Source organism: Buteo buteo, chromosome 12 (genome assembly GCF_964188355.1).
Source record: "Buteo buteo chromosome 12, bButBut1.hap1.1, whole genome shotgun sequence".
Lineage (NCBI taxonomy): Eukaryota > Metazoa > Chordata > Aves > Accipitriformes > Accipitridae > Buteo > Buteo buteo.
In genome coordinates, this window is record NC_134182.1 from 2,086,153 (window position 1) to 2,113,719 (window position 27,567).

The 27,567-nt window shown below is 44.4% G+C and overlaps 2 protein-coding genes across 3 annotated transcripts; both read left to right on the plus strand.

Annotated features, from left to right (window-relative positions):
- Nucleotides 1–260: 260 nt before the first annotated feature.
- SMIM26 (small integral membrane protein 26) lies at nucleotides 261–2,238 on the plus strand. The gene is made up of 2 exons (XM_075042000.1): nucleotides 261–425; nucleotides 1,546–2,238. Exons 1-2 carry the CDS (start codon nucleotides 302–304, stop codon nucleotides 1,728–1,730), a joined length of 309 nt encoding a protein of 102 aa, XP_074898101.1. The 5' UTR covers nucleotides 261–301; the 3' UTR covers nucleotides 1,731–2,238.
- Nucleotides 2,239–3,291: 1,053 nt separating this feature from the next.
- Nucleotides 3,292–25,314, plus strand: DTD1 (D-aminoacyl-tRNA deacylase 1). 2 transcript variants are annotated; one of them, XM_075042417.1, is made up of 6 exons: nucleotides 3,292–3,422; nucleotides 6,206–6,296; nucleotides 8,177–8,412; nucleotides 16,311–16,408; nucleotides 22,711–22,887; nucleotides 24,703–25,314. In XM_075042417.1, exons 1-5 carry the CDS (start codon nucleotides 3,380–3,382, stop codon nucleotides 22,864–22,866), a joined length of 624 nt encoding a protein of 207 aa, XP_074898518.1. In that variant the 5' UTR covers nucleotides 3,292–3,379; the 3' UTR covers nucleotides 22,867–22,887; nucleotides 24,703–25,314. The 2 variants fall into 2 exon arrangements, with proteins under 2 accessions (XP_074898518.1, XP_074898519.1); XM_075042418.1 differs by lacking the exon at nucleotides 3,292–3,422 and adding an exon at nucleotides 4,985–5,003.
- The last annotated feature ends 2,253 nt before the right edge of the window (nucleotides 25,315–27,567 follow it).

Genomic DNA, 27,567 nt, shown 5'->3' on the forward strand with positions numbered 1-27,567 from the left:
TTCTCGGCCGCCGCCGCGCAACCCGCTCTGCCCCTCATCCTGCCGCCATCCTCCCACCGCCCCCAGCCGCTGTGTTTTCCAGCAGGAGCGCAGCTTTTCGGTTATGGCGGCGGCGGCAGCAGCAGCCTCAGGCTCCCCGCCGCCATCTTCCGCTTCCTTCCCGCTCCGCAACCCGGGGCGCGTGCGCGCGCCGGCGTCGCGCCGCGTGCGGCCCGATTGGCGGCGGGGCCCGACCAATGAGCGCGGGTGTTACTGAGGAAGGCGGGGCAGGGGGTGGGGGTGGGGGGGGGGGGAAACAACGATGCGGGCGGCGGTGTGGAACGCGCGGGCGGCGCTGCTCTACTCGTTGGGCGGCTGGACCATGCTGGGGGCCATGCTCCACTACAACTTCAACAGCGGCGGCACCGAGAGCGGCGACGGGCCCGGTACGGGCTAGAGCGACCGCGAGTCCGGGGACGCCGCCTGGGGTCACCTCGGCGGAGCGCGGCGGCGGCGGGGGCCTGAGGCGGCCGAGGGGGCGGGGCTGAGCTGAGGGGGCGCGTGGCTGAGGGGCGGGGCTTGGCGGAGGGAGTGGGCCGAGGGGCGGGGCTTGGCTGGGGGCGGGGCTCGGGAGCCCGCGGGAAAGGCGCCGGCGGCGGTGGGGTTCTCCCCTCCCAGCCCCGGTTCTGGCTCTTCCCTCGGCCGAGGACGGCAGCGTCGGGTGCTGCCAGCGCTGAACTGCCCTGGCAGCCTGCCTGCCTGCCTGCCTGCCGGGGCTCTCGGAGCTGTGGGGCCGCCGAGTGTGAGGGCTCCTGCTGGTAGGGTGGGCGCCCAGCGCCTCCTGGCATCCCGAGGAGGTTCATCCGGAAGGGAGATAAATCCCGGGTTGGTGGGAAAAGCATGTGCTTTTATCTCTGGTGACAAGAACAGGCTCTAGACCCTTTCCGACTTGGTGCTTTTATTTGCACTGTGGGAATGGTTCAAAGCTGCATCCAGGGAAGTTTAGACTGAACATGATGAAGTATTTCTTAACGAAGAGGGTGGTTGAACACTGGAACAGGCTTCCTAGAGAGGTGGTCAATGCCCCAAGCCTGTCAGTGTTTAAGAGGCATTTGGACAATGCCCTTAATAACACACTTTAACATTTGGTCAGCCCTGAAGTGCTCAGGTAGTTGGACTAGATGATCGTTGTAGGTCCCTTCCAACTGAAAATATCCTAGTCTATCAGCTCTCCGTGTTCCTGTTGCTCTTCCTCAGCAGCCTGCTGCTTATTGAGGTGTAGTAACATGGAGCTAGCTGTAATGTGGATAACTTGGAAGCCAGTTGTTATTGCTGCTACTGTAGTACTGATACTAGTCCAGTACCAGTGCAGCAACCTAACTTACCCTAGTAAATCACTTTCTGACAATGCAGTCACCAGATCTTCGCTGTTTCTCAGTGTTTAAGAAAAAGCAAAAAGAAGACCGAATGCCTATGCAGCTGCTGTTTTGCCACGATGAAGGGATAAAACATTTTTATTGCTATGCTCTTTTTTTTTTCTCCCCCCTTACCCTCCCTGTTCCTTAGAGAATGAAAGTGATCCTCAGGCAAACCAAGCAACCCGCAAGGAAGTATACACTAAAGAAACAGCTTTAGGATTTAAAGTGACAACAATAATAACATACAAGGAAGTTCAACCTCCTATTACTCAACTGCTCAGGCGTGTGAAATCATTCTTTGATCCTAATGACAGCCCTCCTTCTGAAAATTGAATGGTCTGGAAGCTCAGAACTTGGTGCTGGAGCTGGCTTCTCCGAGAACGTCATCCTGGTGCCTGGCACCAGACCGTCGGTGGAAAACTTTCTCTTCCATTGCTGAAACGACAGCTCCATCTCTGACACAACTTCACAGAACTTGCAGATCTTCTCATCTGCTTGGATCACTGCTGTTCTTTGCATGTGTATTTAAATTACTAAACATGAACTGGGTTCAACTAGGCGTGTTGTGAGATGTTAACGAATCTGCGCGCTGCCTGGTGTCTTGGGTCCAACGCTCTGACCAGGTGGCTGTTGCGGCTATTTTCGTGAAGTTCATTTCCCAGCTGGTGTGCCGGATGTACCTGGGTGATCGGGACATACCCGGAATGGCTCCTCAACTGGTCAGCTTTGAAATGGGTACTTAAGAACGATTAGTAAATGGGAAGGAACATTTGGGATATGAGAGTTGTTAATCGTCCTTCAAATAAAAGCTTACAAGAGGGGAACTGCAAGTGCAGAGAAACTACTGTAAGCTGAAAACTTTTTCTGTTCCAGGCCCTCCACCAGGCCTTTGTTTCTATAGGGGTTTCCCTGATCCTTACACATGCTTCCTCCCCTTGTAGGGTACTGCCCCCCAGCTGCTGTGGCTGTAACTAACTTTCGTTCTATAGGGTTTTACCTGGTCCTTATGGACATCACCTCCTGTCACAGCAAGCTGCTTCTGGCCACTGTTTTCTATAGGCGTTTCCCCCATCTTCTCTCACTGCTGACCCTCGTTGCTATAGGGGCTCCCTGCAGCCACTACTTACACTTCTAGAAGGCTGCCCCAGCCTCTACTATCTACAGGGGGCTTCCCCCAGTCCCTGTAGATACAGCCTCCCTTTAGCGGAAGCTGACCCGAGACCCTGCACAAGCAGACCTTCCTTTCTGTAGGGGCTTCTCCCTGCCTCTGCAGACACCTCCCTGTTTCTATAGGAGCTGCCTGCTGTCCCTATAGCTTTTCTAGGACACCCCCTGCCCTGCCCTGGTTTCTGTAAGGTCTCCTCACAGTCCTTGCAGACACCACCTTGTTGTCTCCAGCCCCTCTGCCCACACCCCCCAGCTTCTATAGGAGCTTTTATACCACGAGGCCCAGCCTATGCGCCTACAGACCTGCCTTTCTGTATGGGCTCCTCTGGTCCCTACAGCCACCCCCTCCTTTTCCAGAAGGCTTATCCCAGCCACTAATTTCTATGAGCGCCCCCCTGTACCCCTATAGCCGTACCCATAGAGGATGCCACCCCAGTTACCTGCATTTGCTCCTTTCTATAGGCACCCCCCTGCTAAAGACCCTATAGGCATCAACTCCCTTTGGAGAAAGGAAGCCCCTCGGCATGTAAAACGTTTGTCGACCCCTCCCTTTTCTACAGAGGCTTCCTGTAGGAGTAAACCCCTACAGTCACCGCTTATGCCTATGCCATACACCGCATACACCCTATATATATATATACATCCCCTACAGACCTATAGCGGCTCTCACGGGGAGGTTGCGGCAGCACCTCCGAGCCGCCAGGGGGCGCTGTAAGCAGCGCGGTCCGGCAGGGAGCGGCCGCCGTTGCCTAGCGCCGTCGCCTTTCCCCACTCCGGTAACCGGCGCCGGGCCTGCGCTGCGCGGCCGCGCCACCATGAAGGCCATCGTTCAGCGGGTGGCCCAGGCCAGTGTCACAGGTCAGTGTGCCGCCACCGGGAGGGTCACCGGGGCCGGGGGGGAGGCGGGAAGGGGGGGGGGGGCGGGCGGAGCGTACGCTCCGCCCGCCCCCCCCCCCCCTTCCCGCCTCCCCCTTCCCCGCCGCGGCCTGCAACGGCCCCTCAGCGCCTTCCCCTCCTCGCCTGCCTTCTGTGTGTGTGGGCAGCACCGTCCCCCTCGCTTTCACCCACGGCTGGCGAGCGTGGGTGGTCCTCCTTCCCCTCCCCCGGCGTCCCCCTAGCGTGGGTTTGGCGTGGGTCGGCTTGCTTGCTTCGTGGTGCCGGCCCGCTCGCCTTCTCCCGTGGTTTGGCGTGTGTGTAATGAGAGTTGCCTCCTCGCATGGCTTGCGGGGGTTGGCAGGCCAGTTGCCTCCCGGAGTGGGTTGCGTGCTTTGACACGGCAGGCGCAGTCAGCTCACGTTGCTGGCTTGTGTTCGGCGGGGCTGTCCCGATTACTGCCGGGCACTCTTTTGCGTGTGTTGGCAACGCCATCCCAATCGCATCCTCCCGTGGCTTGCGTGTGCTGTCATCTTGCATTGCTTGCAGGTATTGGCAGTGCAGTCGTGATCACCTTCTCCTATGGCTTGCATGTGTCGGGGCACTGTAATAAGAGTTGTCTCCTTGCATTGCTTCCATGTGTCAGCAGTGCCGTCCCAGTTGCCAGGGACGTGGTTTGCATGTGTTGATGCTATAATCAGAGTTGCTTCCTCGCATTGCTGTCGTGCGTTGGCAGCGCAGTTGCAGTTGCCTCCTTGCAAGTGTTAGCATGTGTTGGCACTACAGTCACAGGCGTCCCTTTGTATTGCTGGTATGTGTTGGCAGTGCCATCCCTGTTGCCTTTGCCCATGGTTTGCAAGTGTTATCTCTATAATGAGAGTTGCCTCCTTGCATGGCTTGCATGCGTTGGCACTATAACTACAGTAATCTCTTTGCATTGCTTGCTTGTGTTGGCAGGGCTGTCCCGATTACTGTTGCACGTTGCTTGTGTGTGTCAATGGAGCTGTCCCTCTTGCCTCCTCGCATGGCTTGCACGTGCTGGCACTGTTGCCTCTTTGTATAGCTTGTGTGTGTCAGCAGTGCAGTTTCAATCACCTTTTCCCATGGCTCGAATGCGTCGGCACTATAATCAGAGCTGCCTCCATGCGTTGCTTGCGTGTGTTGGCAGCGCAGTTGCAGTCGCCTCCTTGCATGGCTTGCATGTGCTGCCGCTACAGTCACAGTCATCTCCTTGCATTGCTTGTGTGTGGTGACAGTGCCACCCCTGTTGCCTTCTCCTATGGCCTGCATGTGTCGGCACTACAATCGCAGTCACCTCCTTGCATTGCAAGCGTGTTGGCAGCGGAGCCTGACTCACCTTTTTGCATTGCTTGCGTGTGTCGGCAGTGCTGTCCCAGTTGCCACCATGCATTGCTTGCGTGGGTCAAGGAAGCCAGTGATGGCCCTGGTGCGTGCTTAGCTGCTGGTAGGAATGGTGTGTCCTGGCGGTATGTCCTGGCTGTTGCACCAGTTGGACCTTTGGTGTTCAAAATGCTTAAAATTCCCAAGAAGTTTGCATATGAGGCAGTAAGTGTGCCTGCTGTGGGGCCCAGGGGCAAGGTGGTGTGCAGCAGGATAGCCTGCACGTTAAAGAAATAGTTCTGCTTGTGTGTGGATGGTCCGTAAGCAATGGAAGGAAGAGCATGCCTGTGAATAAGGAAGGAGCACAGCTTTTGTACACTGAGGGTACAATAGTGGCCAGACCCTGTCAGCACTGGGATTGTGGCTGACTTATTGCCACATTTCTGGGTAGAATTTAAACTGTTGTTTCTGGCTGTTAAAAGAGTTTGAGATGTCCCTCTGTGAGGGAGATAGTGCTGTGCTTAGTGGGAGGATAGATTTCTGAGCTGGAGGGCTCATACCCATATCGGATGGAAAGGAAGAGGTTTTGGGAGGAGTTTTCTCCCCTGGTTTCCTTCTGCCCATTGGGAATAGTCCAGCTCTGGTCACCGGTGCACAGACACAAGCTTTCAGCTTTTGCTGCGGGCCTGCTCTCCTTTTGTTTTACAGAATGTTTGGGGCTTTTTTTCCCAGTTGCATAAGCCTGGATATAGTTTTAACAGCTGGGTAGCTGGTGCTTATCTCGATTTTAAGATCTCATTTAAATCTAACTACAGTCACGTCAGGCTCAAGCATGTTAAGATGTTTTAAATTATCTTAATTTATCTTAATTTAAATTATTTCTTGGGAAAACACAGTGGATCTGTGATGGTTTGTGTTTTACTGTAGATGTCATTAAAGAGGTGGTGTTGCCAGCTAGGAGGGTAGAATTTGCAGGTCTTGTTTCAAAAAATCCATGAGGACTATATCAAATAGAAATCACCTTTTCACAACTAATGCAAAGTAGGTGTGGTGGACTAAAGAAATTGAGTACACTTATTGATATTAACTAGGTGGATAATTTTTACAAGGATTGGAGAGAGTTCTGCCACCTCTCTGGTTAGCACTGCTGATCAGTTGTAGTAAAGAATCTTTGTACAGTGTTTTTAAATGCTGGAGTAGGCATCTTGAGCTAGTCCCTCACAAATAAGACATGCTATTGGGAAAACTTTTGAAAGAGGGCTTCTATATGATCTTTACTCTCTAACAAACTTAAGACAGAGAAGAAGGGTTTAGAATGATGTTTTCTTTGGTGGTTGTACAGTTGCCTGCTGAAATCAGTACTCACCTGTGTCATAAAACAAGACAGTGCATTTAGCCTTAATTTTCTTTTCCCCCCTCTTCCCCAGTGGGTGGTGAACAAATAAGTTCAATAGGACGAGGCCTCTGTGTGCTGCTGGGCATTTCTTTGGAAGATACGCAAAGAGAGCTGGAGCACATGTAAGTCACATATTTCCTTTTGACTTGTACTCTTTTATTTCTGCGTTTCTGACACTGAATCAGTGATACCTGTGCAGTAGCCAATCAAATGGGGCACTCCTGTTGGGAAACTGGGGTTTGCCTTTTAGTTCCTCTTCAGATTTTACCCTAAATATGGTTTTCTTAATTAGAGTTTTCTTTTTATGTTCCACTGAGAAAAATCTGTTGCCATTCCTTGTCTGTGTGTTTTTTATGAAGAACTGACTCAAAAAGGAAGAATCAATATGTTGTTTTTTTCTGATCTCCCTTTATTGAATGTCTGTCCTTTTTACTGTATGGATTTACCCAGGAGGAGTCCATCCTTTAAGGATGGGCTGTATTAGGAACCTCAAACTCTCATTTTAGCTTGCATGTGAGAAGTTTTGTTCTTCTAAAAGGCTGGATAGTCTTGTCAGTTCCTTTTCTGTAAAAGTGAATCAATTTTGGCAGCCTGGAGTGCTGGCTCTGGCCATCTGTTCCATGGCCACAAAATACTGTGATTTGGCCGGCAAACACATGCAAGAGAGAGTTCTCCAGGGGCTTCTCTGTCTCCTTCGGACTGTTCGTTGTTCTAAGTCTGACCTCAGTTCTTATGAAGGCAAAGAAGAAACAGGTAATTGAGCTAATTCGTGTCAAGAAGAGGAAAGGCTCAAGCAGTGAAGAGACAAGAATCTGAGCAAAGGTGAAAACAACCCTTAGCAGATGTGGAAGAGAAAGTAGACAGTGGGGATGTGAACTAAAGGCCACCAAAGATCTCACATAAACATGTGAAACTTGTAGAGAATTGCAGCAAAGCTGAAAGTGTTTTTATTATGACATGTTCCATTGGCTTGACTTACTGTTTGCCTCCTCAGTGTGTAACGTTTGCTCTGTTGTTTCTCATTCCTACTTTGGTGAATGTGAAAGTTGCTTCGGAATATTGCAAACGGGTGATCTGTAGCGACTGTGCTCTCAATACCAGGTTGTTTGGATGACTGACACAGGAAAGGCAGGAAGCCAGCATCTGAAAAAAAGGATTGAAAGAAATCAGCTTAACCAGGCTCTTGCAAGTCCTCTTAAAGGAAACTTTAGTAATCCTGTAAATGAAACAACAAACATCTTTACCATTAAAACACCGCAGTGATGATGATTTAAGCCTATGTGCTGATGCCTTCCAAGGCTTTTGACCATCCACTTCATTCAGGAAGCAATTACATTTGTCTTTGACACGCACAAATTGGCAAGGATGATTTTTGTGACTGTGCCTCGGGGGGTTGGACTAGATGACCCTTAAAGGTCCCTTCCAGCCCAAACTATTCTGTGATTCTGTGATCCTGATGAAAAAGTGCTGTCCTCATCTGGCTTGTAGGGCTGGGTTTGGAAAGAGTGCTAGGAGGTGACAGAGCTGGAGGAATATATGTTTGGAAACAACCATAGTTTATTTATAGTCATTTCATACTGAGTGTGATTTCCCAGTGTGGTGGGAGGATTAAAATTCCCGAAGTTATTCGCACATTAAATAATGTTGTGACACGTAAAATCAGATAGTAAAGAGTAAGCTTTCTTACTTCCTATGCCATCTTTATGTCACCCTGTAACTTCCAGTTATTCTGTCCTGATCTCATGCTCTGTAAAATTATGATGTTAATTAATAGTCTGACAACGTTATATATGTGTGTAAGGGCTTTCTTGGTTGTGGCTCTGCCTAATGTGACGAGATTCCCATGGTTTAGGAAGGAAGGGACAAAGGGGTACCTTGTTATGTGGAGGCAGAACGAATATGCATCTGCCTTCCCTTTTATCTCATCCCGTGTGGTAGGCATTAACTTGTACCTGTTGATTCTGCCTGGGACAATTTAGGAATTATCTTTTTCTCCTTCTAGGGTTCGAAAGATCTTGAACTTGCGAGTATTTGAAGATGAAAGCGGGAAGCACTGGTCCAAAAGCGTCATGGATAAAGAGTATGAAGTGTTGTGTGTGAGCCAATTTACTCTACAGTGCATCCTGAAAGGAAACAAGCCTGACTACCACATGGCAATGCCCACAGAGCAGGCGGAGTGTTTTTATAACAACTTCCTAGAGCAGCTAAGAAAAGCCTACAAACCAGAGCTTATTAAAGGTAAGGGCAAAAGGTTGGTAAGGTTCTTGATGTGACCAGTGGACCTTGTTTGTATGTGCTCTTCCCTGATCGTTATTTTCTTTATTCTGCAATTTTCTGTCTGTGTTGCACAGGAGCTGTCTTTACGTGGCAATAGATAAGGGGATGGTATTTTCACTAGCAGCCCAGCAGGGTGATCACTCCTGTCTTCCTCTAGCCAAGCCATTCCCTGGCATTCCTCTGGAATAGTTTGACATGTAGATGTTCTTGTATTGTTATTGGGTGTACAATGTGAGCAATGACTCTGACGACATAACCCAGAGAGGCTGCAGCCATGAGAACAAGCTCTGGGGTCAGGCTCCTTCAAAGGCTGGATGTTTTGTGTTGTGTAGCTAGATTAACCCAGAAGGAACATTTTTTCTGAGGCATATGTGGTTAGTCAGACTCAAGGCGTCAGCAGTGTGCGATGGACAGTGTAGCTCCATCTGTCACTGAAGTTTTACATTCTGTTAAATGGTAATGATGACAGTGGGAGGTGTAATGTGCTACAGTGTTTGATTTAGGCTATCTTTTCTCAACTCTATGCCATGTATGCAACAGTTTTGTCTTTACCAGAAAATGCCTGGCTTCCCTTTGCATTTGTGCTCTATCCACCCTTAATCTTTTCTGTTTGATTTCTGGCTGTTTTCATACTTAGACTTGAATTTTTGGTACACCTGCCCAGAAGACAAGTGTCTAGAAAAGACTATTTTTTAAATGGGGGCTCTTAATAGGTAATGGTCAGCCTTACTTTCCTTATGAGTTAAAAAAGGAGAAAAAGACAGAATACTGATAGCTGGGGAAAGATTTAGAGGCTCATCTCCATATTGACTGTAGATGAAGGTAATTATCCCAGTGCTTTGCAAGGAGGTGCAGTGAAAGGCACACATAAAATGTCCATCTTGTGTTAGCTTTCCAGTAGCTTGATACGTTCTCCCAATCAACATTTGTTGATGATAAGGAATGCATTTCTGATAGCCCTTCCCTGCATCCCTTTCAGTCTGTAACATAGAAAACTTCTGTTCTAATGAATTCAGAGTACGTGCTTTTTGAATCTTCATCTTTGTTGAGTTATGACTAAGTTAGGACCCGTTCCTGTGCCTCTGAAACTGGTAACAGAACTTCCTGGGAAGTCAATGGGAATAAGGTTTGCTCTGGTAAGATTTGATTGAGTTAGACCCTTATGTCCTCGTAAACTAAAAGCAAGTATGGACTTTCTTCTTTCACTTAAATGAGGTGTGGAAAAACGGATATATCTCTGTATATCTACATCTTTATCCTTGGGCTTTGCAAAGTGCTCTGTTTCTGAAATACTTTCAATCAGTTTATATTTTGACAGCAGCTTTTTAAACTTCTCTTTTCAGTGAATAGCAGTTATACACCTGAAATGAATAGCCGTTGTTGTTAAGTGCCCGTATTTTGACACTTGTTTGCCAATGCTTCCTGCAAAAAGAGCTTTCATTTCTGCTTTTTTTTTTTCATGCTGAAAACAGATTTAGAAACCCAAGAGTGACTGCCTGTGCTATTGTGTCAGATAACACATGCATTTGAAACTGCTGGCAGCACTGCAACCACCTGTTAATTTATAATTTTGCTTACTTTTTAGGCTGTGCCAGTCTATGTTGTGCTGCATCCAAGTCTGTTAGACTTTTATGATCGAAGTTTCTGTTATGCCAGTTTCTTTGCCAGGTTTTTTTTTGTTTGTTTGTTTGCTTGTTTTATCTATTTACTTTTGTGCATACAAAGTTTCTGAAGCTTGGCAGTTTCATGGGTAGTAGGCTAAGTCCTGTGGTTGCATCACCAGAGTTTACAGTTTCCCTGAGCTGAGGCACAGAGCCTTTGTGCACTGGCAGGCTGTATGTGAGCAGGACTGCTTGAGTGTAAGCATAACTTGGTGAAATTGTAATACTTGGGCTGTGATTTAGTGTGGCATGCAAACATACTGAATTCTGCCCTGAAAAAGTCCTAAAGAAATCAGAACCTGACTTGCTGCGGGCTGTCCTGCATGCTACTGTGTCACAAAGGGTGATGGGAGGGCCCTGGGAAGGAACGCTGTTGAAGGAGCTGCTGGGCTATTAAAATAGGCTTAGGGTATCAGCATGAGGCTCTACCTTCTATCTTCAAAATCTGTACTCATGTATTTCCCCTACACATACACATACGTGCACATGCAGTTGTAGTTATTGGGAGATTAGGGTTTGATTCTCTGGATTGCTGTAGGTGCCCTTCCCTTTGATCTTACAAATTGCTTAATGCATTTTAGAGGAATAATTTAATAATTTAAAGTGGAATTTGTGTAGCTGAGTCAAAGACAGATCAATAATTGCCCTATTGCCTAAGAGCCCTGTGTTTTCTAGTCCCTGTATTTTTTCTAGTAGACTAATTTGGCTGTTGGAAGTTGAGCTACTATGTGTGCCACTGTTGTAGGTGCTGCGCAGGCAGCTCCTCTATCTGGTATCTGGTCTATCTGGAGCTTGCCATCTAGTTGCTCAGAATGGTGAGTGTTCCCCAAAGAGAAGTGCAAACCATTCTTTCACACGCTGAGCAGGGGGATGTTTGACAAACAAAATCTTGGAGAAGGCTCAGAGCCGTGGCTCCTAGTTTAACACAGATGTCTTAAGACTGCAGACGGGTACCAATGTATAGGAAAGAGAAGGCTGCATCAGAAGTGCTTACTTGTCTTGCTTCGGTGCTTTCTTGGTCATTCTTAAACACCTCACTCCACTCTGAGGAGCAGAGCTGGTGAATGCAGGTCTAAGTACTCTGTTGTGCAAGCTAATATCCAAAAACATGGCCTACCAAGGCTTCTCCTTGTGTGTCAGGGCCTTTGCTCTCTGTCTTGAATGTGGATTTAGTCTTCTGAGGCAGTAAGGATTAGCATGGCAAAGAGTGTGAAGTATCTCACTCCCTTAATAGCAATATCTGAGTAAATATGAGAGGACTGTTCCACAAGGAGGAGGTTAATTCAGATTAAGGTTTGATGCAAGTTGAAAGCAGAATTATTCTCTCTGACTAATTCCCTTCGTGAGTGTTGTCACTTTGGAATAAGCGCTCTGATCTGGAGTAAGAGTGCCCGCATGGGGTTAATTAGGAATAACTTTCCAAGTAGACAAGCTTAGAAGTGACTTCTGAATAAAACCAGTGTGAAGTTTCCAGGTCATGAGGCTTAAGATATGTCCAAAAAATATTCTGAAAGTAAATTATGTCTCATTTTCAAGTCTTTACATCTCAGACATGGCTTCTCTGTCTCACCTCAGATAAAGATCTTCTTTGCCTCTGAGGAAGGCATGCATGCCAGATTCTAAGGGAAAAGGAATTCAAAGACATGGGTGTCCAGCAGAATAAACTTGTCCATTTAATTATATTTGTAGGATCCTATTTTATTGCAGAGGATGTTGCAGGGAGGTGACTTGATCAGTCAAGAAGTCTTAAAATGGGGAAAGGTACTTACCACATTGAAGAGCGTTGTGGTATAAAAAGCAGGAAAAGAAATAGTATTTAAGGGTAAGTTGCTAGTGTCTCCCATGGACAGTACAGGGTCATGTGATAAATTTACCCAAAGTTTCTGGTGTAACAAGCAACATGCAAGGTGGGTGGATTCTTTCTCCTCCTTTCCTTCTGACTGAAAAATGAAAATCAATCTGGACAGACTTTTGGGACAGAGAGATGGAAGAGCTGATGTCTTCAGTTTCTTTGCAGTCCTGTGCAGAAGAGGGATTTTTCTGCATCAGAGTTTCAGAAGTTGCATTCAAGGGCAGAACAATCAACTCCTTTGCAGCCTGTCTGCCCGAGTGCCGCAGAGGTGATGTGTTCCACTGGTGTGCTCTTAGGTGAACGCAAAATGCAGTGGTACCACAGATATCAGTCTGTTGTAGGGGAGTCAGGCTTGTCTCTCGACTTACCTCTTCAGGAAACCATAACACAGAAATGAAAAATGTCTTCTCTGAAAGGTTATATGAATTGCCATATACTGACACTACAGTAGCCACTGGGACAAGGGAAGGAAGGCAGGAGCATGTCTTTGAGGCAGGCAGCCAGCACTGGGGGAGATTCTGCTGAAGAAGCATCTCATCCTAAGGAGGGATTAGGCATTGATTTAAGAAGAAATTGTGAAACTAGGTTTTAGCTTTCCCTTGTTCGTTCAGGCAAGACCAGACCCTGAAGCTGCAGAGAACAAAGCTGTGTTACAGTGAGGCCACTTCTTGAAAAGAGCCATGGGGGCCAATGGACACTAGAACCCTTTAGTTTTGTTGTATAAGGGAACTGCCAGCACAAAACCCCAGAAGTGTCCCATGATGAAAGCACATACTGTGCAGGGACCATGGTCCCTGAAACTACAGGACATATCAATTTGTGATAAGGGAGGGTGGCAGCTGCTTCTGACAACAACATCACCTTTGCAGTATGTTGAAGGCATGTTTGAAGGCTTGAAGATGAGGGCATGTGGTGGTCTGCAAGACGTTGTGGATTAAGACTAATAAAGGGATTTTGGAATGTGTAAAGAAATTCTCCCTCATTTGACTTTTTAAATCCTTTGAGAGAATGAGGTTGCTGAGACTGAAACCCACACTGCCTTTCATATTGTGGTGGTTGCAAGGCACTGAGACCCTTCCTGCTTTTGATGGGAAAGTCTGAGTAGAGGGCAGCATTAACAGACATTTCTGTTTTAAGTACTGTACTGTTTCTACTAGCTCTAAATCTTAAACTTTCTGAGCTGTGAGCCACCTTGACCTGGGGTGACCTTGGGTCAAAAGACTGGAAGTTTAAGTATGAGGAGAATGGGAAGGAGCTGTTACAGAAAGATGTCCCTTGATAATATTTCCGATGCTGAAACAAGATAGAAAGTTCTTGTGACATGGGAGTGCTTTGAGTGTGCTGCTAAAGGTGGGGGCTTATTTGACCACTTTATCCTCCTGTGAAAAAAAGGGGCCTGTGAAGGTTACTTTTTCTTTTAGGTCCATACCTGTATGGGAAGTGCAAAAGGCAGTCCTTTTCTGTGAGTAAAGTACAGCAGAGGGATGATATGGTATGTAGAGAGCTATTTGAAAAGTTGTGCTCCCACTAATAAAGTTCAAGATGGTATTTTTTGTTTATTGTTTTGTTAAAGAAAGATGCATTGGTTTTGACTGGTTTATGTAATCGCTGTATAGGTACATCTCTTTCCATATGCACAGTCAGTACAACAACCACCCTTCTAGGAGCAGCAGCTCAGGTAGTGTCTGCTTGATCTTCCTGAAGAAGCAATATAATCACTTTCTAAGCATGAAGGTGTAGAGTCTTGTTTTATTGTGCTTGTCAGATGCAGAAACTGCCTTTTTCTGTGCAGTGAGATTCCTGAGCTGTAGTTGGTATTTGTAGGAGTCTGAGGCTCTTACACATTATGGTAGCTAGACTTCAGGTGTGCAGATACAGCTAACCAAAAGCAGCAAGCATTCTTCAAGCTTTTATTTTTCAACTGAGAGTAATTTATAGGCATCTCTGAAAATGTGTGTCTGCATGATTCACCAGTGAAACCATAAGCTACAGATTTAGAGAAAAACTACCTGGGTTTTACCTGCAGGTTCTCATCTGTCATGGGTGGCAAAGGGTTTGAAAACTGTGCTAGAAAATGATAATCACTAGGTTTTTGATTGCTCTGACATCTTTTCTCAGTGGGACCCTTTACATGTTTCAGGCTCCTGCAGATTTATAAAATGAGAAAAGGTCTTGCTGATTTTTTTTCACTTGCTTTGTAAATACTTTTTTCTCCTAAATTTTCTGTTATTTTCTGTAATTATTTAGTAACGCTCTTCTTTTTTTTCTTCTGCACCGTTAGCTAGCATTCAGGACACACTGATCCTTTCCTAAAGTACTGTCAGCTTCATGGTATCTCTATTTACCCAGTTTACCCAATCAAGTCAGCTGCAGTAACTGTTAATGTGCCAGTAACTTCTGATGTGCCATTCTTTGATGCCACTGCAGCCTCAGTTGTCCCCTCCCGCCAGAGGGTACTAACCCTACAGTGGAGTAGATGGGGAGATGTTTTCACTCCTGCTGTAGTAGTTCTTAGGTTATGTGTTGCAAAACTGGTCTGCACACACACAAAGGAGCACAGAAGCAGGCAGAGGAACCCAAATTCTGGACTTGGAGGATCGCAAACCCTGCCCGGGCCCCTCCCAGGGCTGTTCTGGGGGACCCTCAGTCCTGGTTGTGGTCCAGGTGTGATGCCCATCGTGGCAGGAGTGGCTCTCTGGAGCACCTTTCGGACTGAGAGGGGTCACTGCCTAGGGATATGGGACACATGCAGGAGGAGAGCATTTCAGGGTCATACAAGACTTACAGGATGTTTAGGTGAGGAACACCTTGGCCACTAGACCATTGGCAGCAGTCTCTTGTGCAGGGCTATAGTTTTTGGCTTTGCCAGAACTTTGCGTGGGGTGGCTTGTGGCATGCAGCCTTTGCAAAAGCTGTTGGGCAGTAGATCTGTTGTGATATGGCCCATATGTGTTGGACAGGCCTTTTCTTTTTCCTTGTTCTTTTAAGCAAATACCAGACTTCTGACTTACTCCCCGTCACATCCTGTAACTGAAAACTCTTCCAGAGCTATTTGTCCCTAGTAACACATTAATGAAGAATCAGGACAGTTTGATTTGACCTCTGTTCAGTCAGAGACATCACATGTTGCCATGGAAAGCTGCTCTGTAGCTATACAAAGTCTCATGTAAATATTCCCAATGGGTGGTTGCTCCACGGAAGTTTGAACCTACAGCTTTCAGCACGTTCTTGCTCACTCTCCAAGGTGGTGCTGGAAGAAGTTTTGGTTGTGTTGCTGAACAGGCTCCAGGTCTGCCTTCCTAGTAAGTGAGACTGTTCCAGTCTTTGGATAACTGCTGTCTGCTTGCTGCAGTAAACCTTTTTCTGTTCTATGCATTTGTATTGGTATGGTAGTGTCTGTTCTGGTTGCTGTCCCTACCAGGAAGGTCTAGAAAGGCTACCCAGGTGTGCAGGATAGAAGAGAATATGTGGGAGTCAGCAGCCAAGTAGGCTCAGCCCAGGGGTGGGTTGAGTTTGAGGAGTAGAAAGCTGGACTAGGAAAAATGGAGCAGGAAAGTTTGCACAAAGGAAAATGAGATGTGAGATGAAGACAGCATACAAAGGGATGGCTTTTGTAGACTATACAGGATAAAACAGTCATGGGTCTGTTGTGATGGAAACTTCTCAAATGCTTACCAAAAATGTGGTCTGTGCCTCAGCTGGTGTGCTAATAAATGCCGTTGATGACAAATGACATAGACATTTCTGATTTTAGAAGTGTATTCCTATGAAGTAGGCAGGGTTGACGGAGTAGACGCTGTCTTTTTTTCCACCCTTTTTGCCAAACTCTGTCAAAGAATGGCCTAGGTCGCAAACAGGAATGTAGAAATTGCTGTAACAGATTGGGACTGAGCTGCACATCAATGTCCCCTGCTCTAGAGTATTCAATGTCAAATGCTTCAGAGTAGGCTTTGGGTCTTTTTATCTTTCGCCTATATATAAGATTTCTTCAAAACATCAACTGGTTAGCTCGACTGGATCCCTAGGCTTAGCTGTTACAGCCTTTAAAATTTCATCTCCTGCCTGTGAGAACTATCCTGCCTATCCTGAACTGTGAGCACCTTGATTATTTGTAGACTTGTTTCATGCACATTTCTGTACTTGGCTGTGTATTGGTCCTCTCTGAATGTCAGACCACATAGCTGGGTGCACGCAGATTGGTGTTTTCCTTAGTACTTTTCTGCAGTTTGATAGTTGGCTGTCTTTTTATGTATTTTTTTTTCTTTTTAGTAGCATATTTGGTAAAGATTTTAGTATGCGTTATCCTTCCAAGAGCCCTAAGCACGTCTTGTCCCTTCCCTTTTCAGATGGCAAGTTTGGTGCCTACATGCAGGTACACATCCAGAACGATGGTCCTGTAACAATAGAACTGGAGTCCCCGGCTGCCACTGTTGACCCTAAACAGGTAAGCAAGCCAGAAGGTCAGTCTGGAAAGGGTGGATGTATAGGCCATGCCTCCTCTGCAAATTTGCTGCCCGTGGCTGTGAGATGGAGCCCCGTGGTGTCTTGGTCTCTAGGAAAAAGTGGTGACCAGTCTTTTTTGCTCAAGCAGTCTAGTGGGAATCATTGGTATAAGGGTAGATGGATGCAGTTTCTGACTGAAATGGAGAGCACTGAGAGAGCTTTTACCCCTGCTGTCCCATGTGTGGGTATAAAATAACCCAAGAGGATTCACCAGGGCATGCTGGATTTGGCAAATTTCCATCTCTTTCTTGGGTAACATTGGCTTGTTTAAGGGTTTTGTCCTCACAGTTGCCTGCTTTTCCTGTCTGACAACACCTTCTTGGTGGCCATGACATGGGCTGAAGATGGGGAAGGATGCTGGTTTTCAAACTTTGCCTGGCATGAATTCCCTGTTTAATGTGAATGCTGCTGCTTCAAGTCTTGCCTGCTGATTGCCTTCCTTTCCTCCTTAAACCTCATTCTTCATCAGCAAAGATGAGGCTTCTTGTGCAGGATGTGCTTAGAGCACTGTTATTTATCCTAAGGTAAGGTTACACCAAGTATCTTCTTACTGGGTCTGTGCTTGGACCCTATGAAAAGGAGGACAGAGAGAGTCCTTCTATGGGTTGAGTGGGTTCCAGACATATAAGAGTAATGTAAATTTGCTTACCTTCCTTCTGCAGTGTGTTGTCCACACACATTTCATGAGCCACGCTCAGTTCCAGCTCATTGCAAGTCCTGATGTGGGGGATTCCTGTTTGTCACAGAAATGGATGAGCTCTTGCAGCAGCACAGACACCGATAAAGCAATCCAGTCGTGCGTGCTTTAAATGCACAAAGAATTTAATCTATGCCACATTTCAAAGAATCCCATTTCCTTGAAAATTGGCAGCTCTTTTAACTGAGTATCTTTTCCAGCTCATATCGGGACCTTAACACACACTGTTGGAGGCACTGCTGTTTCTGACACTCTTAAGCATCCTTTCTGGATATTATTTGACATGTCTGCCATCTTCTCTCACCCATCATACAAGATGTGGGATGAAGAAGAACCAATTTAAATTTGCCATTCTCTTCTCTCTTCCCTGCCTGTTGCATTTTTTTTTTGCTGTCATACAGTCTGTTGATTTGCTTGTAGCATGGGAACTAAGGCTTAGAGATGGTGTGTTTTTTATCTTTTTGCATTCTGCTTTAGCAAGGAGAGATAAATAAACCATCCTGCAGTGTTTAATGTGATGTTAACAGAAAGAGATTAGACAAATAGTTGATGAATAGCTCTTTTATGTCATTGGATGACAGTGAAAGACCTCTTTTTTTTGAGTGTTTGTCTGTGGTTGTAATTGGTAATCTGATCCTTATAATTCCTTAGCAATGTAATTAGTAAAAATACCTGTGGATTAATTAATCCAAAGGTATTTTTATATTCCTTGTGCTAGAGAGGTATAAATAGATCACTTACAGAATTAATAAAAAAATTAATAAAGTCATCCTCATAAAAAATATGTGTATATATGTCTATATAATATGTGTGTGTGTGTGTGTATATAAAAAAGAGAATATCCCAGCTGTTTGCAAAACCTAAGTAAGCAGAGGAAGCTACTACAGTTCAATTTGTTGTCAACTGTTCAGTTCCATTATTGTCTGATTTAATAGTAAGCAAATGAATTGAAAGTATGAAGTAAATCAGAAGAGTCTTACACCAGCAGTAGTTAGTGATTGCTGGGCCTTTTCTGAAGACTTGGTATTATTTTGGAATTTGGACATGTCAATGGAATAATAGAAAAAGAAAAAAATGGCTGGCATTTGATTGAGCTGTTAAAGCACCTTTTTGGTACATTTGATGTGCAAGAAATTCTGCTTGAAAGGCAAAATAAAGCCTTGGATTAGAAACTGGGTAAGAAATGTGAAAAAAAAAAAAAAGGCATAAAATGAGAGAAGGTCATTATATGCATGCGGTGATTCTGTTCTGAGTTCAGTAATAGTGACTGCATTTCCTACATAGTCTTTGAGAGTGAGGGTAGATCAAGTATTTCTCTTCACTCTTGGCTGTGATGCAGAAAACAAAAAGATTTTTCCTAATGTTCTAGTACAAATCACAAGATTGTACTTTCCAGCCTTAACTGGTGAACAAATTTTGGATAATTTCTTTTGAACTTATATGCATCGTTTTGGATAATTACACAGGTGAGCGCTAAGAGTGTAGTGAATTTCTGTGCTGCCTTGATGAAGTTGCGATAGTTGCTGAGATTAGGTTAGCTATGCCCAGACTGCTTTGTATGTTTATATCCTGTTTTGGGGAAGGTTAGGGAGAGGTACTTTGTATTTTTTCATAGGAATTTGTAGCTAGTAGAAGTAGCCAGACAGAAATGGAGCAGGAAGAGGTTTTAGAGGGTGCTGGGGGAGGTGACATGGTGACAACTCAAAAAAACCCCTTGAACTTTGAAAGCATTGTGGATAATTGTGGAATTCAGGTTGGAAATATTCTGAGCATTTTTATTTCTTCTGCTAAGGGAAGTGGCATAGCAGTTTCAGTGTTTAATGTGTATATTCTAATTAGATGCTGAACTGATCTCTCTGGGCCCGTTTGTTCCATTACTGTCCAGAATGAAATAAACTACATTGTATTTTAAACCATATTTTGGAACTGGACACTGTATTGGGAGGGATAAGAAGAATGAAAGCATTGGAGCAGATGTTTGTTACTGAACCTGCCCGTGTCAGTGTGGTAAAGCAGCATGCACACGCTTTGTCGGTATGAGGAGTAAATAAAAATGTAATGCCGCTTGGAAATGTCAGTGTTTTGAATGAGAGAGGAACTTCTCAAGACTGACATTTAAGTAACTTACATTTTTAAATGGCAGGAGGTTCTTGATTATAGAAAAATCCATTAAACAAATTCCACATAAATATTCTATTGTTTATGCCTTAAAAAACTTCTCATAACTGTGTAGCCGAAGGTGATTTCTCTGCTGAATGTGGAGAAACCCCAAATCTAGTATTTTAACTTTTCTATCACTTTTGAGTTGGAACATTTTAATATAATGTAGCTGAAGGTGTTTTCAGTTCCCCAAGTATGGCATTGCTTCAGCTGGCATTTTCATTGTAGGGAGAGATGGGGATTGTCTTGGAATTATGTGATCAGTAGCACAGTCCTGATGCAGCTGGTGTCAAATATTTTATGATATTAAACTATGGTAAATGACTGTACAGTGAGGGCCTCCATCTGTAGCAAATGGATTTTTCCCATTGTCTTTGAATTTGGTTTTTGTCACCTAGTTTTTCTTCCTTCCCATGTGAACATATGCACTGTTATGAGAAATAAACCACAGTCCTCTCCCTGGCACCGTCAGGTGACATTTTTTTCTAGATGCTGTGTTGCCAGCGTTGGATGTTTCTCTTCTTCCAGTTGCACTGTTTTTGAGCTTACTTTGAAGAAAAAAATCCCAAACCTCTGAGTTAATTTTCTTACACTGAAAGTTTTGCTGAGGAAAGTGAACCAAAGGGAGCTCAGCTGGTTATCTATATCACTGGTGATAAAGAGCGGTTAAGGAGAACTGGTGGGGAAGCCATGCAGCTGATAAACTGCTTGGCTAGGGAATTTTTCCAAGACCCTGGGCAGCCAGTTAGACCAGGCTAACTGATGAAGGGCTGGTAGCACTTTTCTTGCCTTAGGCTTTGGGCCCATAGGGTGTAACTTTATTGCGTGCTGCTCAGGTTTCTTCTAGGAACAAAATGAAGTATATAATTCCTTGTGTGAGCTACTCATTGGCCAGAAGGATTGTGTTCTCTTCTCAAGAGAAAAAAGGTCCACTTTGATTGTAAGTCTAAGGTATAGATATGTGGAAAGGAAAAGGAAAAAGTCAGATGATCTGCCATCTCCTTAACAGATTATGAAGACTACCCTTCTTCTGTCACGACATTTCCATTGATTTATTTTTGCAGTAGACCTCTGATAATCATTTTATCTCAGTGCTATCATTTGCTTAGTGGCATTAGTATTAAACTGCTAGATTTGTAATGCCGTACAGCAGTGTGAAGGATTGGACTTTTCCTGAAATGTAACCTGTCCTTAAAGTTGTTGTGATTTTTTTTTTTTAAGATATGAAGTTGTGGCAGCTTGGCACACCACTGTTGAAATTTAAACCTACATCTGCAGCTTTTGTTGTGGTTTGAGGTTCCAGAAACATGAGCACTGCCACTGATTTTCCGTCAGACTGCTAACAAAATAATTCTCTTCTGGTGTCATTCACTTCTTCCTGGTGTTATTCATGGCTATCACAAAAGGAAAAGCTGTTTCTAGAGCAGCAATCAACCTCTGTGTACACTCTGATCACAGAGAAAAAGGAAAACAAAGGATATGTTTCTATATTAAAGAAGGTAGAACTTCAAGGAAGGTTGGCACTAAGGCATTTCTGAATGTGGGAAATTAACTTAGGCAAAACAACCAACCTGGAGAACTGCTAACATTTTCAGGTGGGGGACTTGGTGTGCCAGTTTGTTTGCATAGTTTTGCTACAGCAAATTGATTGCAAAAGTGATGTGACATAATATTACAGCTGACATGATGGCAGACGTTTCTGCCTTCATGAAACCTTCTTTCACAGTGCAGTCTAGCTCTTCACTGTCATTATTCAATTTTTAGAATTTCATGTCTGTGGTGTACTATTAAATTGCATCAGGCTAGAATTTGTCAAAGAAGCTGTCAACCCTAATGTAAATTTTGACCTTTTCCAAAACTATTACTTTATATGTTGGTCAATCTGTTGGGGAAGAAGCAATGTCCACATAGTTTGAGATGATTAGTCCATCAGTAGTGTCTCAGCAATGTAAAATATCTATATTACAAAGGGAGAAAAGTTGCCTTCCGTGGACTAAGGACTCTTGCATTTTTGTGTGTGGTCACAAGGGAGATGGCCTTAAACACCTGAGATATTTCAAGACTTTTCTGACTTCTTTCGTGCTTCAGATATTCAGCAATTGGGTCAGAGAGGTATTGATCCCCAAAGCATAGGTTTTGACTGCTGGCAGGGGACCCTAAAGGACGGCTTCTGAACAGCCAGTTGGTTTGTGGGTTTTGATTCTGGCCAACGTCTAACACAAAGTGATTCTAGGGTACCGTGGCTTGAGATAAAAGGATTGATATGTACAGGTTTACATCTGAAATTATTTTCCATGTGAGTTTTCAGGCTTAGTTACTCCTGTTATGTCTATAGCTTACGACTGTCTCAACGGACTGAGGGGCTCTGATTCTAATCCTGTGCACAAATTTTTGCCTATATGCAGCATGTAGCTAAGAGTCTACTGACTTGGAGCTCAGATTTACATCTTTGTATGCCTCTTCCATGAGCCTGTCTAGTTAATAATTGACACACATAACCTAGCTTATTTTATTCTATGAAGATTTCATCTCAGAAGAGATCTTCTGGCCATGAAATTATGATTTATGACTAGTATGCTTTATCTTGGGGAAATTGTGGAAACAGTAGAGAAAATCAGCAGATTACAGAAATTATCCAAATGGCTAAACTGCACAAAGGGTAGTGATTTAAGTAGCTATCAATATATAGTGTCCCCCAAACTTACTGCAACCTGCTTCTCTGAAAAATGGGCAAGAGGTGTAGAAGTGACAGCTGTGTGCAACTTAGTTTTACTCTTAGTAGCATTGAAAGCATTTCTACTGAGACGTGGCAAGGTGGTGTTAGGAGGGGGTTTTGTCCAAGCTGATTTGAAATGGTTATTCTATATCCTAGGTGATGCTAAGGCTCATATATCTCTTCCTCTGGATAAAGAATAAAATACATTGATTCTTGTGTGCTGGATGGCCGAACTTGGGATACATCTGTTGTCAGCAACATTGAAAGTACAAAACTGCCACTTAAGACCCAAACCAGAAGAGTTTGGTGGAATCCAGCTCCCCCTTTTGGTCCTTATGTTTTATTCTTTTCCACATTTGCAGGTTGTGTTGGCTGGAGAAGGAAGCCTAGAAAGCTGAGGGTAGTCCTTTGAATGTGTGCACTTCTCTTTTATATCAGGGGGTAATCATGTTAGCATATGATGATAATTTACTGTCTTCTCCAAATTTCTGAAAATCTAAGCCTTGGGCTTTTTTTTTTTCTTTTCTGTTTTATTGATATATGTATTGGTGTCATGAATCTGTGTTGCAAGTTTTCTACAAATGCTCACAGTTGCTATTTTTTAGAAATAGTCTTCCGAAATGACTTTATTCCATGAAATGTTTTCTTGCTTTCCTTACTTTGTGAATAGCTGACAAAACTTGAAAAACAGCAACAAAGAAAAGAGAAGACCAGAACCAAGGTGCCCTCTGAGTCAAGTAGAGAAAGAAATGCCCCCCGTAACAAGGATGACCCCAGCGCAAGCAGCGGAGCAGAAGGAGATGTGTCTTCGGAAAGAGAGCCTTAGCTCATCCAAAGCAGGCCTCAGGTTTGGCTTTTTCAGTCCTCCGTAAAACTGTGTCCTCCCGCTTCACTGTCTCTAACCCTGGGTACTTTACTGAAGCAGCCTGTGCAAAGAGTTGCATTAGAAGTGCTGAAAGGTGAAATTCTGATAATCTTGCTGGCGGTTAACCTTCGCTTCTATCTGCAGTTGGCACACCAGAAGGTAGAAGTGGGTGAAAACCTCTTCCCAGCTGTGTGCTTGGCTGGAGGTGTGTATCTGTGAGTCTGGCCCAGCCACGACTGTTTCCAGGTTGACTCAGGAAATCTAAAATTTTGGTCTTATAACACAGCAGTGACTTCACTCAGAATCTTGCTTTGTATTCTTCAGAGTGGAGATACGTGGTTGTGTTTCTCCCTCTGCCTTTACCTAGCAGGCAGGTCATTCTGGAACAGCCCCCACCATTTGTAATACCCAAATAACACATAGTCCCCAGCAATGGAAGTGGAAAATGTTTCAGAGGTTGGAGACAGACCAGAACTGCAACTCCTGTCACGGCTCCTACCCCTCCCTCCTCAGTTTGTTCTTTCCCAGGATGACTCGATAACAGGCTATTTCATATATCTTCACCATCTAATAAGAACATTAGGCCAGGCATTGAGAGCCAGGCTTGCTGCTTGAATTCAGTATGAGTACTGGGATTTTCTCTCCCTTCAGGTGCTTGACCTGCAGGACATGCCTGGACATGAGTGAATGGAATTAGACTAAATACAGACCAGAATCCTTTGTCATGAATTATCTACATATGTAGATACGTATTTATCATACTCTTCCAGTCAGTTTTAAGTCTTCAGAACACAGATTTCCTTGCCTTCCTTCCCCCCTGCAAAAGCTACCTTGCTGGTTTTGAACTTTCAAACATGTCCAAGCTCTCAGGAAAGTATTATTTCCTTCATCTGCACCCTGAAGCCCTGAGCTGGCTATGCAGTTTAATTATTAACAGCTTTGCAAAGTTAAGGTCTAACCTTTCTTTCGTTTTTCCAGCCCTAGAGTTCAATCTGGCTTGTGATTTATACAATCCAGTATTATGCATTACTCAGAAAGTTGCCTTTTTATAATTTTTTTTTTTTTAAATCCATGAATTTCCCTGGGGGTCAGACATTGGGGAATGATTTCTGTTTTACAGAAGTTCACATTATCTGTGTGGTACTAATATGGATGAATTTGCATAAGGCATTGAATAGATTTCTGGAAATATGCTAATTTGTTTTGGATTGACCTGGAGAAGTTATCAAAGAAACTTTCAAGTCCACAGGCTTTTTTTCCCTTGCCTCATGGAGAGCAGCTTCAAGACTGGTGTGAAATGGTTCTGTTCATTAATTGGGTTGCAGTCAAAAGTGGACTGTCATATCGTACAGCAGCTGGAATCACACGAGTTCTGCTCTTTTTGGCTTTATGTTCAGTGCACTTTCCTGTTTTAGTACTGGAAATGAGCAGGCACATTGGGAAGGAGAACATGTTCTTAGAAAATAAAGCGAGGAGGTACTGTTTCTCAGCAGCTGTTGGCCTTGCTGCTATGCTACAGGAGTACAAGGTTTCCCCGACTGTTTCTGTGTTGTGCGTTGAAATTAGAACATTTTAGAGAGCAGGAGTTTGCAGGCCTTCTAGAGTGCTTTGGCCGGACTGACCTTTCCGATAGCATTTGAAATTCTAGGGAGCTGAACATTTATAAAATGTGATATACCGATAGCCTAGCATTAATTTTCATGCTGTGACAGTAAGTAAAGATACTTTTCTCTATGGGATTTGAAGGAATCCTACTGTATTTCTACTCATAGTAATGTTCCTGTTTGCCTTCCACAGTTTCTCATACAAAAACTACACTGGATTCTCGAAGAGAGACCCAACAGACATTCACCTCAGAACGACTCTTCAACGACTTCGGAAAAGAATGGAAAATGGGAAAACAGAACTAAGACATTAGAAACCTACATCATTCTGTATTGAAACAACCAAAGCAATGCTATCCGATTCAGTTGTTAATGTGTAGTATCAGTAGTTAAAAGGACTTGTAACATTTTTGTGTATGTTTTCACATGACTGCTGAATAAAGGGTGACTGTAGGCAGATTGTAGCAGAACATTCACTATCAGTACATAAGCTCCATTTCAAAAATAAATCAGGGTTTTTCCTTAAACTTACACTTGAATTCTGAAAATTATCCAAGCAGGCTTGTATTTTGATTCTCACTCTATGGTGTCATGTGCTACCTGTTTTCATGGCAGCGTGTAGATCTGTGTATATTTTAGTATATTGTTCAGCTGCTACGTAACACCAAGTTAGGCAATCCAGTCTTTCTGCATGGATTAAGTTATTAAAAGGAAAGATCAGCCGCTAGTCGTTTATCATGTGGAACACATCCGTCTTGTAAACTTTTTTAAAAACAGAAAAGACTTTATTAAACAAATGATGCTAGCTGAGTGCCTGTTGGTGTTTGTGTATTGCATTCCCTAAAGTACAGCCATGTGTGCAACAACGTGAGTGACATAGAGCAGAAGTTACAAGCCAAGAAACACCTACTAATGTAACTTATCCACCTCTCCTTTGGAAGTTTGGAAGTCAGGTTGCTGACCTGAAATCCTTGCTCTTTCCAACACATCTAAGTCCTGTAGTTACTTTATGGTGGCCATCAAAATGCCGCAGCAGCTGCTCCACATACTGCATCATGCGCCTGCTGACATTTCTGTCAGATTCATCAGAGGCAGAACAGCATTTGGAAGCTGCCGGCAAACAACAAGAGCTGAGAAGCAGCTGCAGAACTGCTCTCCTGTGGGTGTTAAAGCCAAGGAAGTTTCAGGGGAAATGAAAGACTGCAAATCACTTTATCTTTGCCTTCTTTCAGAGGTGGTGGTGGTACCTTTTACACAGCAGGCCTGCCTTGCCCTTACAGTCTTCACTAGCTATCTGCCATCACCACCGTCAGAGCCAGGGTGCTTACACCACGACTGTCTTTACCTGATTATGGGGCTAACTGGTGACATTTGTTCTTAATCCAAATGCATATCATATTTACAATGCTGCAGACTGTGCAACCACTGTGGTTTTTTTTAAACTTTCCTCTTGCAGACTGCTTGTTTAGTAAAGCATCAGTCAAACCAAGACAGGAGAGTTGCAGAACTGCACTCTGATGTGGCTTTTTAAAATACATGAAGCTTAAGTAAAGCTCTGGCAAGCTACGCACCTGGCGTTTAAACAAGAACAGTGAATAGCCAGGTTAGGTTGAAATGTTACACTTGCCTTTAATAATCACAAAATTTTTCATCTGGCCATTATATGCAATTTAGTTTGCCTGAAGTGACAGCCTTGTCACAAGCAGTGCTTTTCCACCTCCAGGTACACGTCTCATGTCGTGTCCCTTCAGAGTCTCCCTCACCTGGGACTACAGCCTGAGCCTGATAGGCTGTTGTCAGATTAATTGCTTAATTGGCTGCAAAGGGCAAATGCAGTTGGGAAGGTAGCAGAGTGCTTACCTCTCAGGTGTAGACGTGGCTGTTGAAGAAGGAGCTCTCAGACCTATCTCATCTAGCTTAAGTGTCCTGCTTGCTCTAGCATCTTTGAAATGTTGTTTTCTGCTTTACAACTTGTTCTTAAGAAGATGAGGGCGTGAAGAAAGTCCTCTAGCCTCTTTGTACCCTGAAAGGTAAGTTGGTAGAAGCTAAACTACAAAGAATAATAAAGGTTGAAAAGAACGAGTATCATAAATATGTCTCAGGAGGCAAGAGGTGATATTCCAGCTGTATATAAGCAGAGATAAAGGGCAAAGAAGTGGCTGTTGGCCAAAGATGGGGGGGAACCTGATGCTTGGCTCTGCTCAACTGTGCTGTCTCTGAGTGACCGGACTATGTGGTCTTTCTGAGTCTCTCTTCTCTAATCAACAGCATTTTCCTGCCTCACGTGGGAGATGTGACGGCAAGCTCACTACAAATTGGGGTATGGTCACGGTGCGTGGTGATGGAGGTCTGGGAACTGGAAATACCCAGGAAGGCTCTGATGTTTCCCGTTTTCCTGTGCCCAGTGTATTTTCTCGTACCGTGGTTTATTTCAGGATTCAAGAAAAATCCAACTAGCTGAGCCCACTTTGTTAAAAGTGCTGTTTAACAAAAGTTATTGCCCTGTTCTCCTGGCAGCAAAACTTGGGAAAGGCCACTTCTCCAAGTGCAATTAAATGGCTTAGAAACTCAGTATCGGTCCCATGGCTTTTCCTGCTTGTAGCAAGCTGTAAGCAAAAACCAGGAGACCTGAGTTCCTGTCGCTGTTCCTCCACCTGGTATTTCTTAGGCATGGTTGGTTTCTAGCACTTTGGTGAGCTTTTGTTGTCTGTTTGTGAAACAGATGAGGTTTTTAGTTGGAAGGAATATTACTTATTTTTTCCTAAATGCTGAAAATGACCTTATTTAGCAAAAAGGGGTGTTTGTTTCATATGTTTATAAAATGTTAAAAAATTATAAAATGCATGGTATTGATGAATGATGAGTTGCTGCTCAGTATTCCCTTTTCTACGGACTTAGACTTAGAGGCTTTTCCCCATTTTCTTGTCCCAGCTCACGGAGCAGTTTTGCCAGTGTTCGCTTCTTTGTGATTTATGGGCTGGAAGATGACTGTCTAAGAGGGCTACGGACAATGTTTGCTAGCTATAATAAAGCAGCTCCCGATTCAAAGACCCTGCGG

Excerpts from the sequence above, each read along its gene's own strand:
- SMIM26 (XM_075042000.1), top strand. The coding sequence starts at position 302 with ATGCGGGCGGCGGTGTGGAACGCGCGGGCGGCGCTGCTCTACTCGTTG. Across the intron at positions 426-1,545 it reads CGAGAGCGGCGACGGGCCCG|AGAATGAAAGTGATCCTCAG; the intron begins GTACGGGCTAGA and ends CCTGTTCCTTAG.
- DTD1 (XM_075042417.1), top strand. The coding sequence starts at position 3,380 with ATGAAGGCCATCGTTCAGCGGGTGGCCCAGGCCAGTGTCACAG. Across the intron at positions 3,423-6,205 it reads GGCCCAGGCCAGTGTCACAG|TGGGTGGTGAACAAATAAGT; the intron begins GTCAGTGTGCCG and ends CCTCTTCCCCAG. Across the intron at positions 16,409-22,710 it reads CCACTGTTGACCCTAAACAG|CTGACAAAACTTGAAAAACA; the intron begins GTAAGCAAGCCA and ends CTTTGTGAATAG.